This window comes from Onthophagus taurus, chromosome 6, assembly GCF_036711975.1.
Source record: "Onthophagus taurus isolate NC chromosome 6, IU_Otau_3.0, whole genome shotgun sequence".
NCBI lineage: Eukaryota > Metazoa > Arthropoda > Insecta > Coleoptera > Scarabaeidae > Onthophagus > Onthophagus taurus.
Window position 1 is genome coordinate 8,806,810 of NC_091971.1, and position 17,036 is coordinate 8,823,845.

General features: G+C 32.1%; 1 protein-coding gene across 15 annotated transcripts in view; it reads right to left on the bottom strand.

Moving 5' to 3' along the window:
• Positions 1-6,237, bottom strand: part of LOC111427873 (terribly reduced optic lobes) — an 88,769-nt gene extending 82,532 nt beyond the window's left edge. For all 15 annotated transcript variants that reach the window (XM_071196317.1, XM_071196322.1, XM_071196320.1 and 12 more), the window contains exon 1: positions 5,715-6,237. In XM_071196317.1, the coding sequence (XP_071052418.1) occupies positions 5,715-5,828 (114 nt within the window). In that variant the 5' untranslated portion in view covers positions 5,829-6,237. The remainder of the gene's footprint in view (positions 1-5,714) is intronic.
• Between the last annotated feature and the right edge of the window lie 10,799 nt (positions 6,238-17,036).

Consider the following 17,036-nt stretch of genomic DNA (forward strand, 5'->3'; position numbering starts at 1 on the left):
AAAGTTTATCACATGTAATCGATTTACCGAAATCTAAAAAAAATCTTTACATAATTCCGAATAAAAAGATTTCTTGGAACCTTCTTGAATCCTACTGAAATACAGAAGGCTAAAAAAAGGATATATAAATTTAATACAGATTGTTTGGGTCATCTTGGACAGTCTGTTTTGCACACCAACTCTTTATTAGTCAATTCCAGTCTCACCCTCTTCTATCCAACCTAGATCATTTGGTTGAATTATGATCATTATTATCCCCTGCTACCTTATAGTCAACAAATAATGGTTTATTGACCATCTTCTTGCAATTCATGTATTCAAGAATTACCAACATATCACGTTTGCATGACCATTGTCATGTAAGTTGATTTCAGAATTCGTTATACCAACCGAGAATAAACGATGGGATATTTTGCTGATGCAAGAAATGATGACATCAAATAAGGCTCATCTCACAAGATAACAACCAGGCATTCTTAGAATCTTGCTATCCCTACTAACTCTTAAGGGTCAATATTCACACAAATTGTTATGTGCATTCCAAAACTCCATCTGACTGCGGTAGTCATTCTCGATACAGTCTTTAAACTGTTGGCAGGAATTGACTATCTGCTAGCTCCTTGTCCATACAAAGTTGTTAATTCTAGTAAAGACGACCTTCTAATGTAATGGTTTACTAATGGCAATTTTGAAACTTTTTGTTATGATTTGGAGTTAAGTGATTAAGCAGGATTGGTATCAGAAATTCGCTAAGTTCCATTCTTTATTCAACTCCGTAGGCTGGATGTAAGAAGAGTGAGTAGGATAATGAGAATGGATGTCATGGTTGGTGCTTTATGATATCAAGCTACTGATGAACTGATATTATCTCGCTGACTTCACATATAGCGCTGAATGACATCATGGTTAATTGGAGTTAATTTGTTAATGCCTTTGCTGATGAGAGATGGCAAATTTATTTTTATTTTTGGATAAAGTAATAAGAAGCTTTTCATATAATGTTTATTGATCTTCAAACTTTTGCTATTTTTATTATAATTAAGGTCCTTTTTTTTTCGCGTAACCTTTTTTATAATGTTAATCGATAAGCCATTAAATCTGTGCAGCGTAAGATTTCAAAGTATTTATAGTTTCAGTACTTTAATTCGTACCCTAAAAAAAGCTTCTCGTGCAAGATTCTCTTAAATTAATTCAAGAGTCGACTAATTGGTTTATTATAAATTTAAGTATATCAAATGATATGTTTTGCAAAATAAAAATGGAATTATTAAGGTTATCAAAAAATTCTGAGTAAGAGTTAACAAATTGTTTGTAATCATTAATCTTCTGAACCGGATGATAAATTTATAAATAAAAAAAATTTAATTTATAAGAAAGTATAAAATATGGAAAAATTGATGTCGTACGTCCACTTTTGGAGAAAAATACGCGGAAACGTTCGAGTTTGCTCCAAATTGTCAACCTATTCCCTATATATAGATTTATGCCATTTCCTGGTCATAAAGAATTTACGGCCGCGGTTTAATATGTAATGGAACTGCAAATTTATGCTCTCGCTTGTTTGCAATGACACAGAGACGATCGCAGAGCGATTTTTCTATGGTGGTTCTTCAATTTATCCGGGTTATTTTTTATTGCACCCCGCAATTTTCCAATCGAAAAAGAGTTTAACGTTTGCCCATTTTCTTTTGCAAAAAAGTCTGTTTATTGGCAACCGATTCGATTGCTAAATACCTAAAAATATAGTTTTTTCTCCGAAACCGTTTTTTTTATAAATCCATCTGGGCCATCTGGCTTTGTTGTTTATTTAGAGAATTTATTACTATATCTTCTATTTTTGAAACCGAAAAGTACAATAGATTTCGTTTCTGCGTGGGTTTCATGATCTCTCCAGACCTCTCAAAACTACATTTTCGTGGGTTTTATTTTCATTCTAATCTTAAAATTTGTGCTTTATTTTTCTATTTCTACTTTGAAGTTTGTGAACTTAACACAGATAATAAACTGACCTTGAATAAACCAATTTAAACAGTACCACACGCCCAGACAGAGAGAAATAGGAAAAAGAAAACCAGGTCGAGACTATTGTTTGTTCAAAAATCTTTTTCATGTTGCGTCCATTGTCAGATTAGAAGCTGTGAAATATTACCTAGTGGAGGACTTTCTATAAAAGGGAATCGACACCCAAAACGTACCTGCTCAAAGTACTCAATTTCTTCCACTGGGTTTCAATCGCCGAAATTTAACCTTACGTCATGTCGGAAACGTATTTCCCAATGTTTTTTTCGCGAGATTCCCAAAATACCTTTTATTTATATTCAAATATTGATTTATTTCTTTTTGTTTTATTTGTATGGCAAATATTAATTATTAGAGTCATTTGTAAATATCTAATAATCTTTTACATTATTAATCATTTAAACAAAAATTTTATGTACATTCATAAAATGTAAGTTTTATCTAATCAGGAAGTGAATACTTAAGTATGCTGTTTATGAATAAGTAGGATTTTTCAATTTATTTTAATTTTTTTTATTGAGATGATTTTATAAATAGTGTATTTAAAAGTAGTTTTTAAGAAAAGTAGTCGTAAATAACTGGTTATATAAACGAGCCATTAATGTCCAATAAATTTGAATGAAATTTATTTACGTGTATATATTTCTATTAAACTTACTTTGTTAGAAGTTGTATGCCCCAATTTTATTTTTATGTCTAAACAATGAATATAGTTGTTTAAAAAGTTTCTACATTTTATTTTGTATTTAATTTTTGGAAATTTTGTGTATATCTCGATATAACAGACTAATACGGGGAAGGAAGTGTTCGTTATATGAGTAATTTTAATGCACACAAATTTAGACAGCTATCGACACCGTTGTGCCCAGTCTGCGTGGCTTTATATTTATACCAAAGACGGTAGAATCTAAGAGGACAGCTACATCCTGGGAATAGGCGCACAGCTTGATGGCCCGTTCGTGACGTAACGCATGGGTAGGTAACTAGTAGTCAGTGCTGAATAACAACTAGAACTAACACTAGACCTAAAACATTGTGTTTTTAGTTCTAGGTTTAGTGTTAGTTCAAAAAATATACAGGGTAATTCAAATTCAGAAACCATACGAAATACAGAAATCGTTAAATGAGGGCAAAGTTGCGTATCTTAGAGCTCATCATTTTTCAACTAACATTGTGTGACATATCATTGAAATCAGAATTAATTATCCTATTTTTTTGGTGTGAAAATCATATATGGCGTTCATAAGATAAAATAAACCTGATGAACAAAAAACACTAGACCTAGAAACAGAAACATTTGGGTTTAGCCGTCTTAAGAGACACAAGGCTAAATCCGAATATTTCTAGTTCTAGGTCTAGTATTAGTTTAATGAAAAATATATAATCTAACGATGAATAACAACTAAAACTAGAATTAAGACTAGACCCAGAAACATTTGGGTTTAGCTGTCTTAAGAGACGTACGGCTAAACCCGAATGTTTCTAGTTCTAGATCTAGTGTTAATTCTACTTTTCGTCCAATAAAATGTACAACAATCTAGCGCTGAATAACAATTAAAACGAAAACTATCATCCTCGATTTATACATCGTATAGACAACTCGGGGAATTCCCCGAGTTTATCTGTAAACATAAAATAGAGCAACTTAGGGAATAACACGAGGTGGATTTTATCTATGAATGCTAACATTTAAACATACTGATGTATTAAATAGATAATATTAATAGTATGACATCCATTATATCGATTATATTTTTTTTTTAGAACAGATTTTTTTTAAATTTTCAAGTATTCTTGAAGAATAATATCAACGAGTCGCCGCTGACCTCCCACATTCGCCTGAAGATATTTTAAGAACTGCTCTCGCCAATCCGAACCTCTTTCGTGTTTTTCTCTGTAATCCCGTTTTTTTTTTTGTTTCTTTATTTTTGGTTATTTTAATTCCTGAGGCCCCGGTTTCTGCCAACGTGCGAAATGCAAAACTGGAATCGCGCTGGAAGAATCCAGGTGAGAAATGCGCACGGCTTCGGGGTCGCTCGCGCGATGCCCACACTGTGAAGAGATGGCGGGGTCTGTACCTATGGTAAGTCATCTTCCCAAAGGGCAACGACCCACTTTTAGTGCTCCACGTCGCAACAGTCGCTTGTATATAAGTCTTCGGTACCGATAAGAATGGGATACACATTTTAGAAAAGCAAATACTGTATTTATGGAGGTGGTTGACTTGAGAACAAACTTGCCAAAGAATTTATATACCAATAAAGTTTTGTGTATTTTGCAAATTATGGGAAAATTTATACAGAGAGAGATATTTTTGTGGAGGTGGAAAAATGTACAACAAATTATAAATTATGTGTATATAAAGAGATTAGTGTCAAATTACCGCTCGGGATATTCTATAAAATTTTTCGCCGTTTATTATTAATAATAATGGGTAATACAATTTTACATCGCACCATTTTAATAATTAAGCTTAAATTTATATGTTATTGCTTCGATTGATTTTCCGGTAACGACTTGGTATGTAACAATATTGTGGTTGTATCATAAATTTATCTAAAATAATTTCCCGCCACACATTTTCCTCGAAATCTAAAAATATTAAATAAGAAACGTTAACTACTTAAACAAAAATAATGCCATAAAGTTCAATACTATACAACTATTTTTTATTATTTTTAGTTTTTGCACCATTTAATGTCCAAGGAAACAAAACAAAGACATTAAATTTTACCTTGAGCCGTCAACATTTTCTACTACATTACAACAGGCGTTTTAATTTAATCTTAAAAATTTCATTCCTATTTATCAATTCAATTTTTAAAACAATCGTTTTTGCCATAACTTTCACTTTTCCTTGTACTGTTCTAGGAACAGATCTATCTAAAAATGGAATGATTATAAATACCCTAAAATTCGCTGACACTATTTTCGGAATTCCAAGACAAAACAGACCATTAATGGTTTTGTGTTTGCTTCAATGAATCGGAGCGTGAGTCAAAAAACTATAAAATAACACTCACTCACGGTTAATTATAGAGTAATGAATGCAAGATGTACTCGACAATGACTAAGATTATACAATAAACATTTTATTGTTCAACAAACAACATTGAATGGAAGTTACGTGTAACTTCAAATATTTAAATTGTTATTTTTACTTATGACTTAAATTCATTTAAAGGAATTGGCTTTATTGGGGACAGATTGAGAGCATTACGAACAAAATTTATAGTTCCTCTAGTTTCTAGAACAAATTAGTTTTTTAAGAAATAAATTTCGATGAAATTGGGTTGATTTCTTGTTTTCAACTATCGAATTAAAACAAGTAATATTGAAACGATTTAAATGTTATAAAGATATGATTGATACTAAAAAGCAATAGTGACCTATTAAAATTAAAAAGAAAATCTACATATTTTTCGAATCGTTGATAATAACCGTTAACCAGTAAAAGCAACATTCTGAACCGTCCGGATTTATCTTTAAGATTATTATTATTATTATTGTTCATCCAAGGACTCGCAGACGTAACTTAAACCACATGAGATAATACAAATCGCATATTTTTTTTTACACAAGATTTTATTTTAAAATATCTTTTATATAAAAAAAGAAGTCTGCACGTCACTGATGTGCTGGTCTTGTGTTCGGATTTAAGCCGAGCCATCGTTAAGTTAAAAGAAAATCCTTACCTGTGAGTCAGCAGCAGCGTTGATGGTTGTAGCCAACGAGAAGACCAACAGCAGCACCACAGTGGCACAAAAGCACAAAGTCTGCAGTCCTTTAGGGCCTCTTCGTGGTCCCATCTCGTCGTATACGTCGCGAAAAGCCAACCGAAGTTTCAAACCGAACCGACTCAACCGAAAGGAATTAAAAACTTAAAAAAAAATAAAAACTAAAACACGAAAAAGAATGAGAAAAAAACGAAACGAAAGAACCGTTTTGCCGAAAAACGAAGAATACGAAGAAGAAGTAGTCGAACAACCGAAGGAGACCTCTTCTTCTTCGGCGGTTCTTTTACTTGACAACTTCTGTTGTTATTGTGGTATGATGGGAGCCATTGCAGTTCGTACGGGTACGGATTGTACTTGGTGTGCAAGAAGTGGAAGGACTTGGAGGAAGGCGTAAAAGAGCGCACGATGCGGCCGTAGTCTCGTGGTGGTTGACCGTTCGGCGTAGCTGCGGCGCGCAGAGTGGCTCTCGCTGGCCTGGCCCGCTATGTCAAGATTTCGTTTTCGAGGCGAGACACATGTGCCGGCTATTGGCCGGACTGCTCCCGCCACGCCACGACGGCCACGTGCTCTGTACGCGAACAACGGCAGGACGTCGCGACGCCACCGACGAAGATGACTTTAGAAACATACTCGTTTACATCATTATGGGGTCACTTTCACACACCTCCATAAATGTCTTTACAGCTGGCTTTGGTCATGAATCTATTTTATCTTTGACAAATTTCTTTCAACTTTACCATTTCAGTATATCTATATTACCAGTTGTATAATTTCTTTTACATCTATACAAAAGATGTAGGTCAGGCAACTGGATACATCGGTATCCTGTAATTTGAATTTGCATATCTTAAACATTTAAATTTTTTTGTTTGAAGCAGTTATTTAACGTTACTAAAAAAGTTGCAAATCACATATTTTAGCCAGAACAATTACATCGCAAAGTTTTAATCCACTGACAAAATAGAAAGTGTAGAAGATCGCCAGGTAACAGAATGCGTTTATAATTTGTACTAGGAGAAGCAGATAATACATTTAAAAATCAAAATTAAAAAGAGTGTGTCAAAAAAAAGAGATGTCTCAAAATTGTAGCTTAGAAGACACAAGGAATACAATTAAAATGACAAAGTTGTGATGCATAATCTAGGTTGCAATCCATTATCTGCATCAGTTAAGAAAACAAAATCGAGGTTATTCGTGGCCCAGGCGCTACCTCCATACCGATGATCTTTAACTGTTAACCCGAAACACTGAAATATCAACCTTATTAGAAACAACATGTCTACCACACCTTGATTATTGAAAATTCAAATATACAACTTTATTCATAGTAATAACTGCTCAAGTTATAATTATTACTTAAACTAAGATTAGAACTAAAACTAGAACTAACACTAGAAACTTTCGGGTTTTGCCGTGCGTCTTTTAATAAAAGGTTTGACGTTTCGGATGCCATGTTGCAACCTTCTTCAGAAACTGGTTCGAAGTGACAAGATCAAAAAATCGGTAACTATATATAAGTCGGAAAAACTAATTAATAATCAGTTAACGCTAATTACAAACTAATTAATAACTAATTGCGTCGCGTCCGGTGTGAGGCTGGAAGAGGTCTTCGTGTTCACCACCATCTTCCATATTCTGCTAAGCTCCCAACTATCCTCTCTGTTGACGTTATTTTTATGTCGGTGAATCTCTATGGCTTCTCTTGTCAGTCTTTGGTAGTATCTGTTGTCCCTAGCCAGATACTACCTTTGTTTGTTCGAAGTCTATTCGGTGCCCCTCTGCATGGCAATGTTCCGCAACCGCCGACTGCTGGATCTTCTTCAGCCTTACATCCCTCTCATGCTCCTTGATGCGGCACTCGACGTTGCGTCCAGTTTGGCCAACATAAACCTTCCCACAACTACACGATAGTCGATAGACTCCCGCTCCTTTTAATGGAGTTAGTTTGTCCTTGGCTATCGGGAGTGTGTTCCGAATTTTGTTATTATTGTGAATTGTTAATTATTAACTATTTCGAATACATGTGACACAAACTTTTCGACTACATTCTAAGGAAAAGTTGTTAGTGTTTGCCTTAGATGAGGTTATAACAGTTCAAAAGCCAACTCCTTCACAAATTTAAAACATTTTGTCACCCTGATAACACAGATATAAAATACAACTGCATTATTTAATATTTACTGCATTAATGTTTACTAGGGTGTAAAATACAGCTAATATATTATATAAAATTAGCGCATGTCATATCGAAAACATCAACTCCTGACTGGTATGGTTGTAATATTTAATTATTTCTGGCTTTCCATGTTCATTACCTTTAGAATGGTGCATACTTGAAGCTAATAGAACTGCTCTATTGCGTCAAGCCAGATTCCTTTAATTTATCAATTACTTCTATTGACATAAAATAGTTGTCTGCAGTTACGTTTCTGTTTAATCTTTCGATAGGTTTACACAATCTAATCACACATTGTGAAGGCTTATCAGTTACTTACTGCCATATTTAGCTGGCTTGCATATTGCTGCTAGGCATGTATATACGAAAACGACAATTATCTCTAAAAGGTAAAGGCATTTAATCAATAGTAACGCATTTTTATACAGAAAATAGTTTTTGGCTGTTTGAAACGACGTTGTCGAAAACATCCGAGATTGCTGCTGTTGGAACAACTTCCTTCGTTCTTCCCGATCCACGCTATTATTAAATTTAAGGCTGGTTAGTAAAATTTCGAACCTTTTAACAGCCATTGTCGTTCTAAAAATGGGCCGTCCCAAATAATCTTTGGGAAATATGGATAACATGTCCTCATGTGAGAATTTCATAATTAATGCCAACATAAGGAGTCCAAGCAGCGCTTTGATTTCAGTAGAATTCGTATCATATCATTATCGATTAGTTCCAAATCTTTTCTTTAGAAAGGTTATTTCCTAAATTTCTATCAATTGTAGTTAGCCCTGATAAACCTGTAATGATATTATACGATCTGGTTTCAGTGTTTCTTGTTGGTTCAGTCGACGTCCATGAAAACCATTTTTGCCAAAATATGTGACTTCGTCGGATTCAGTTTCATGAAGGCAGAATAAAAGCTAGACTTCTTTGTTGGACGAATGCCCACTTTGTCATTAAGTATCAGAAATGGCTTTATGTGATAAACTATTTTTCAGCTTGACTTTACAAAATGTACTTTGATAGATCAGAAAATACTAAACTTCTGTAGAATCACTATTTTCAAGTTAGTTGTTGTTTTTAATTTAGTTATTGTTATTAATTATTTAATTTTATTCTCATTTATTTTATTAATTATCGATTAGTGTGTTTAAATGGTTCAAAGTAATTTTACCTGTATAATTTTAACATTGAAATAATAAATAAACAAGAGAACCAATCGGTTTCCATAAAAATTGTGTCATGATTGCCCATTAAAATTTGTTTGAACAAAACAACACGGTTCATCTCGTATTTCACTATTTAAAAAAAAATCCTTTTGCATTGTCATTTTTGCTAAGTAACAAATAATTTAGGATAATTACATAATTACTTCGATGCATACGCCATAATTACCACAAAAATCAATATTTGATTTGATAATGGTTTAAAGTGAAAATATTTGGCAAATTCATCAATCCTGATTATTAAATTTTTCGGAAATTGATTAATAACATCTTCTAACAACTTCTAGTCATCTTTGTGAACTTCTTTACGACTACAAAAGAAACATAAGCCTCCATTCTGGCTTTTAACTCACTTCCACTGCTTATTTTTGTTTCATTTAACTGCCAGTTGAGCTGCAAATTATCCTTAAAACCTTCTCTTTGAATTCTTTAGTTTTCGTCGAATATTTCAGTAACTCAAACAACTATAAACAATTTATTTAATTTCTGATTAAATGTCCATTAAATCGTTGATTTATTAAAAATAACTGCTCTTTAAATGAAAGGTTAAATATTTAAATATTCTGTACTTTTGAAGTATGTACAAATGCGGATATCAATAAACGCGAGATAAAAATCTCCTCGCAGCTACTGATCACAGTAAATTATTCATTGTAACGATAATGACCGGTTCTTTAATAAATCAGATATCGATCTGTTAAATGAAGCAATCCAGAAATTAATCCCATTGAAAATTTATGGGATAAATTATGCTGAGCGTACTCTGTTCAAGTGAAAATGATGCGTCAATTGAAAACTAGCTGATTACATAATAATAACTGTATACTACTTTTTTTTTAATTTATTTCAATTTATATATATTTATCAATATATAACTTTGCAACGAAACCGACAATAAAATCTTATCAAATAGTTTATAAGAAGCAACGGTGGTGTTATTGATTTATTTATAGTATATTTTGATTAAATATTTTACGACCTGATACACATGCCACACAAGATTATAAATCGTAATTCTAGTTTTGAATCCAAATAAATGGCATTGGATTATGTAACAATTGGCATTCAGTGGTTCCTTCATTGCAAATTCTTGAGACAGCTTCCGAACAGAAATGTGCAATTAAGCGAGAACAATCGGCTCTCCGTCCATCGACAATCGGCACCGAGACCAGTTTCTATATTGACATTGTCCTCGATCTGTCCGTCAAAATGTTAATTAATGCAGATTGAATTAATTTCAAAGTAGTATTAAATTCATTTAATCTATTTGTATTTAAATATTTAATCATATCAATATATATAGGACATAATGTCGATACAATTATCGGATTAATCAATATAAACTTAAAAATCTCTATTAATTGTTTTAATTATTAAGTAAAATGTTATCAAGGTTAAATTATTACCCTAAGAATAATTTTATAGTAAAAGTAAATTTTTTAAATAAATAAAAAACATATGCCGAACAAAAAAAATTTGAGTAGCGATCTAATGTCAAGGATGTTCGTTATATAAAAACCATACTGTGAGAAGGAAATTTTTGGCAACCCAAAAAAAGTGTCACGCCGAATTATGTCTTCGACGCAGATGTGAGGTAACGTAATACTCGTAGACAAGAAGAAAACAAACTACGCGAATAATATTTAGTCTAGGGCAGCAAAAAAATGTATTTTTGCTGACGAAGTTTAAAAAAACTAGAATAAAAAAGAGTGTCTTTAATTTCACACTTTGTAGTTTTGCGATTAGGTCTTTCGTTGAAAGCAACAAGTTCAATGGAAGTCGTTAAACTCTTCTGTGACGAGATTTAATTGAATCGTTATTTAAGTAATCGTGTATATTTATAGGTAAAGAAACCCCTTAATGCAAACCAATATAAGCAAAATGTCCGGATCGTTCTAAAATAAATAAGGTGTTAAAAAACGCAATGTCCGTGTAACAATCTTGGCACGAATTCAAAAGTAATCTGGGTTTTGTATACGAGACAACATTAAATATTTAGTTAAATGATTCAACGCCCTCTCGCATACAGCAGGTTGTGAGCTATTTAAGTCGTTTAGAATTAAAGAAAAATTAGCTTTCAGTCAAGATCAATTAAGTCTTAAATAACAAAAATGTTACAGAAAAATTCTATTCATAGCCAATACAAAAACAGGCTCATCGCCGTGTCTACACGTTAGTTTTTTGATGACTTTTAAATGAACGTTGTCGCCTGTAATTGGAATCTGTACATACATGTCCGGCTTCCTGTTACTGACTTGTAATTACGTTATGTTTAACCTTGAATTATTTTTGTGGATGCTTTCATGTTTGTATAAAGTTCGTTCGAGGAATTTTATTATGATAATATCAATTTCCTTATTAAATTTATTGTAACAGTGGAATAGAGAATTTAAAGAATATCAAAGTTTATTTCATTTAGAATTTGAAGTTAATGTATAACATTATTTTTTAATAAAATAAACAGTGGAAATAGCAGAAGTCGTTTAAATCTTTAGTTGAATATAATAATAAAATTATTATATTTATATAAAAGTTAGGTCATTGTTTAGGAATTTTATTTAATTATAAATACAAAACAGTCTTGTTAGGATTCATTCGAAATGTTTGTTAAACATGATAAGATGATGAATTTACTTTATTTTCCTTTCCTTTTTTAGACAAGTTTTGACTTTTCAAACCTTTTAAAGGAAAAAGTAAGCTAAATACAAGCTACCAAACGTAGCTTTATTATAGGTAGGTTGAAAAGATAAATTTCTTTATCTTGTGCTAGGTATCTTGTGTCGATGAGTTAAGTTTGGAGACTTTGCTGGCCAAGGCTAAGATCCAACTTCATCATCTTCCAATCTTTTACCAAATTTGTCATCTAGGTGTAATCAAAGCATTAAAGAATAATGTGGTGATGCATCATCTTGGTGAAGGCAACCAAATGTTATGATACTAGTAGCTTATTTTCTAAGTCTGGTACAATTTTTTAATAAAGAGATAGAATGGTACTTCGTAGGACATGATAAACAAGAACTTTTTTTTATCATATGTGATGTTGAATTTCTTCCAGCCTTCGGGGTAAAATGTTGTTATAGTTTTGAGAAGATGGCAGAATGAAGAATTTTCAGTAAACTAATATATGTCTTTCCAAATTGTCAGTGTAGATAATGACCTATAAGATTTGTGATATTAGTCCTTTGTATCATAGTCCAGTAAATCTTTTCAACACATTTCTTCTCAACAATTGCCATCAAGGTAACCGAATCTGCTTTCGTTGATGAAATAAATCCCCTGAAACAAGTATAGCGCTTTCTTCGGTTGGTTAGAAATAACCATTAATCGACTTTATCAAATAATATAATGTGATGTGTTCATAATCAAATATGTTGGTGTCAACACAGACAAGAACGGTCGAAAACAATACGTAAGTGAGGATGAACCAACCACTCTTTTTGGATGCATTTTAACAGCTTCGACATTGGCTTCCCATTTTCCCTTAAAGTGCATGACCCTCGTAGGAGTAAACTTCGGACCATCATTAATCAATGTTAGTTATTTCTCTGTACTCTTTTAAAGTGGCTAACTAGGTTTGTGTCGCAATCAATATATAGCAAGCTCAAATGAATAGTTGACATAGTTAATTAATTTAAATTAGATAACGTTTAAATATTTTACCATTACTTTGACCTAATCTTATTTTGATTTACGTTTATATACATATATCTTTTTATTCTTAGAATTCGAGTATGTTCAGCCTTGAATTATTTTTATAAATGTTGTAATACACACAAATCTTTGCGGTTGAAGTTTTCGTTTGAAATTGTCAACTTTATTTTATTATGGATAACCAAAAAAAAAGTACCTTGTTTATCTAAATTACCGTACCAATTAATTTACATATGCAGATAATTAGCCGTTTGTAGTCATAAGAGGAAATTTTATAGCCAGTACTTTGCAGTTAAGCCATCGTTTTTTTTATTATTTTACAAAACAAGAAAGAAAAAAAATACGGCAATAAAAGATGAATACGCTAAACCATAATTTTTACAAAGGCATCGATTATATGAGTGGGTAGTTTCATAGCTTTAAATTTACGACACTTTTTGCTATTAACGCATTTATGTGTTATTTTGTCCTCAATCGTTAACTAAGAAATTTTTTTTTGAGTTTTTTAATATTAATTAATTTATATGTTGTAAGAAGACATACAAGAAACGCTTAAGTTTATTTGCAAATTGTTGTCATAGCATATTTGACCTCATCTTGAATTAAAATTAAATAAAGTACCTATCTCTTAACCTTTGTAACTATAAATTTTAATTTTATGCGCCTTTTAAGTCACCGATATATTTAGTTATTGTATACAACCAAACATTAACGAAGTATTTTTAAATATTTTTAATAATTTTTAATGTTGAGTTTATAATATTTAAATTAATGTAATATGATGTTATTCGAATGGTATAAATCCCGTTTCTAATTAATATTCTCCGACGACAATAGAGGGGGGCCCTATTCTAGTTGCCCAAGGCTCAAACCGTGCACGATGCAAACCAAACAGTGCACTGTATGTTTTGCAAATTACAGCACCCCTAAATAGGGGGATTTCGATGTTAATCGATCCGAAAACGGACTACAGAAATAAATATATCCAACAATTCCGAAAATACCGAACGCGAATTTGGAAACACTTTTAATGCAATTATTCCATTTAACCAATTTCAATTCTATAACTGCATTAAAAACGTTCTTCGATATATCAAGCACACTGACAGATAATAATTATCGTTAAAATGATAACACATTCGTATTTTAAAACGCCCAACGACTTCAATATATCGTTCAATTAAGCTTCGTTTTTTCTCTTATCAAAAATTTACATAATATTCGTGCAGCATTATACCTGGAAGTTATGCGTTTTAATTTACACTCATACGAGCGTTTCGTGAGGTTTATTAAAAGTACTCAAGTGAAGTTTTATCAAGTTGTAAAACAGTTTACAGCCTAATAGGAGTTTATTAATTCTCTTTAATTACCTTATTAAAAATAAGATATCGTTTAATTGGATGGTTTTAATTTTAAATAGAGACTTATAGCGACATCTGTAAACTTGAAGCTAAACGTTGGTTGCAATGATATGAACGAATATAGAAAGTTGTGTTAATTTCAAGAAATCTACGATAAGAAAATTAGAAATTTTAACTGAGTAATTCCATAGATAACAATTTTGAATTATTTTTTATACGTTTTGATTTAAATGGTCATTTGTATACGAATTTACATATGTGCAGTTGAATCTGGTAAGTTGAACTCTGGGGCAGCTCAAATCCGTGTTTTTGAGGTATCCCAATATTCCGAAATCCCAGTTGTAAAGGTTCCAATCCCCCGAATAGATTTTTATGGGATAAAAAATAAAAAAATTGTAGTTGTAGTTTTTTAGCATCCTATTCTAAGATCTTTTCTAAATTATTTAATAAATTGTTATTTGGGTTGCATAATCATGGCGATATGTATATGCATAAACTATACAGAAGATCCATTAATAAAGGGACACAGAGCAACAGTGAAAAAATTATGGCGTAACGCACGCCATTTTTGTGTGGAAAAAGAAGGTTTATGATAAAAGCTCATACGAGAAGGATTACCAGAACTTGCATTACGTGCCAAAACTTGCAAAATATTGATTGTCATCGACTTACTTAAGCTGGAAAGAAAAGTTTTATGGGAAATGTGAGGGAGCAGCCATGGAATCACAATCATATCAAAGTTATCTATGGAGCTGTTTGATAAAGCCAAAAAAAAATCAATCCTTGGAAACCAATGTTATGGCTAAGACATGTGGATGATGGACACACAATGGACACGAAGTAGATACCTGCTACAAGCTTCATCACACCACCACCCACAACAGAAGATATCCGTAATTCGCAATCTTTTCCAAATAACCAGAAGATTATACAACGGAGAAAATTTGATTGGTGATGCGTCCAAAGACATCTAACGGGGTAACATGGAGAAGAAATTACAGACGTGGTGAAATATGTCAGCAACCTACGGAACGAGTTATCTACAGCAAAGACCAAACTTCCTCCGCAGGAATCAGAAGTTTACAAGCAAGTGCATCTCTATATGGCAAAAATATTTGTCACTAGCTATTAACAGCAGAGGATAACAAGAGAAGCCATAGAAAGTTATCATTATAGAAATAACATTAACAGAGAGGATGGTATGGCGATAAGTCGATCCTAGAAAAAAATTACTGGACTCAGTGCAGGATTAGCAACCTCAATTATATTTTCAAAAATTTACGTGGAATCACTCATATTTAGCTAATAACTATCAAGCGGTCCTATTAATTTGAAATTATGAAATCTTTTCACATAGATATTTTACTTATTATAGGTTGTGTGTGGTGGATCAGCATTGATGAATATGTTTGTAAATCCATGTAAGGGAAAATGCACTAAAAAAAGTTAATGCTTTAGAAAATTTTATTCCCAAATTACGATGCGCTAATTTTCTGAGGGTGATTAGATTTAATATAATAATTAACTTTATTAATTTTATAAACTCGGAATTATTGATATTGACTTCTTTGAAAGAATCACAGCTTTTCCATGATTAAACCGTTAATCAGAAGTTTAGAGCATCAATTTTTATTAGCAATTCAAAATGCAATTTAAATGCAATACTAATTTTGTCAACTACTTTTAGTGAGTTTATTTCATCGACTAAGCTAGCTTATAAAAAGCAGCTTATGCAAATCGATTCGACCAACATACAACCCAACATTATTTGAAACCGTCTGTGGTTCTCCTTTAGGGCTAAGGTTGCTTGTTACAGCGATTGCAATACTTTCTCGTAGCGATATTTTATGAGTTCTGTAGAGTCTATCAATAGGATTGTCGCGAATATCCGTCTCTAATTGCTTGAACTTGCCGCTGCGATTTGTATTTATTCCGCTATTGATGCCGTTCAAAGATTTCTTTTAGTTTAGTGACCTTGAGGTCCGATAAAGTTATTTGTGGTACTTTAGCATATCTAGTATTATTGTTTATGATCATCTTTTCTTCTTTGTCTTTGTGAGTATATTAACTTTAACGATCCTCTCGCAAACCTGTCACAAATTGAGAGAATATAATTGGCATGGTCGAGAATAAATTATTAAAACGTTACCGTAAGATGTCACTATTTACCTCAGTGATGAAACACATTTCCATCTTTCTAGCTGTGTTAACTCCAATACCATAGGTAGAACCTATGATATTAGAATAAAAACAAACCAAGCAAAATCTAGTAGAGACCTTGCATAGTGATCGTGTGACTGTGCTTTTTCATATTGAGCGATAATGGATTTAATTCACAATTTTTTTCTCCAACCCTGGAAGAACGTAATAATAACTTAAGTAGATTTAATAATGAAGTTCGTAATAATAGAAGTGCAACTACATGATTTTTAGCTAATCCTATTATGTAGAACACTATACCAGATTTTCGTTATAAAACAATTTTTAATTTTTCAAACTTTGAAATTATAAAGTTTGAAATCATTAATGTTTAAATAAATAAATAATCCACAAAATTGAGTAATACCTTTCCTTTAATCGATACCTACACGTGATTATATTTTAACTACCAATCATATCAGCACTTTCGGTTCAGTGATTAATTTCTTTGTTAGAAAATCCAACTTTGGCGCAATACGCACATACATTAATTTAATATGTTTACGAAACTCTGCTACATATTTACATTTCGTCGTATCGCATAAAATTTTATGTACAGCGTTTAAAGCAAATCCAACATGACGGACAGCCGTCGATATTTCGTAACTAACGTTATCGTTAAAGTGAGAATATAGAATTTTTTGGGATATAAAATTCCAAATTTTAGGCGAAATTT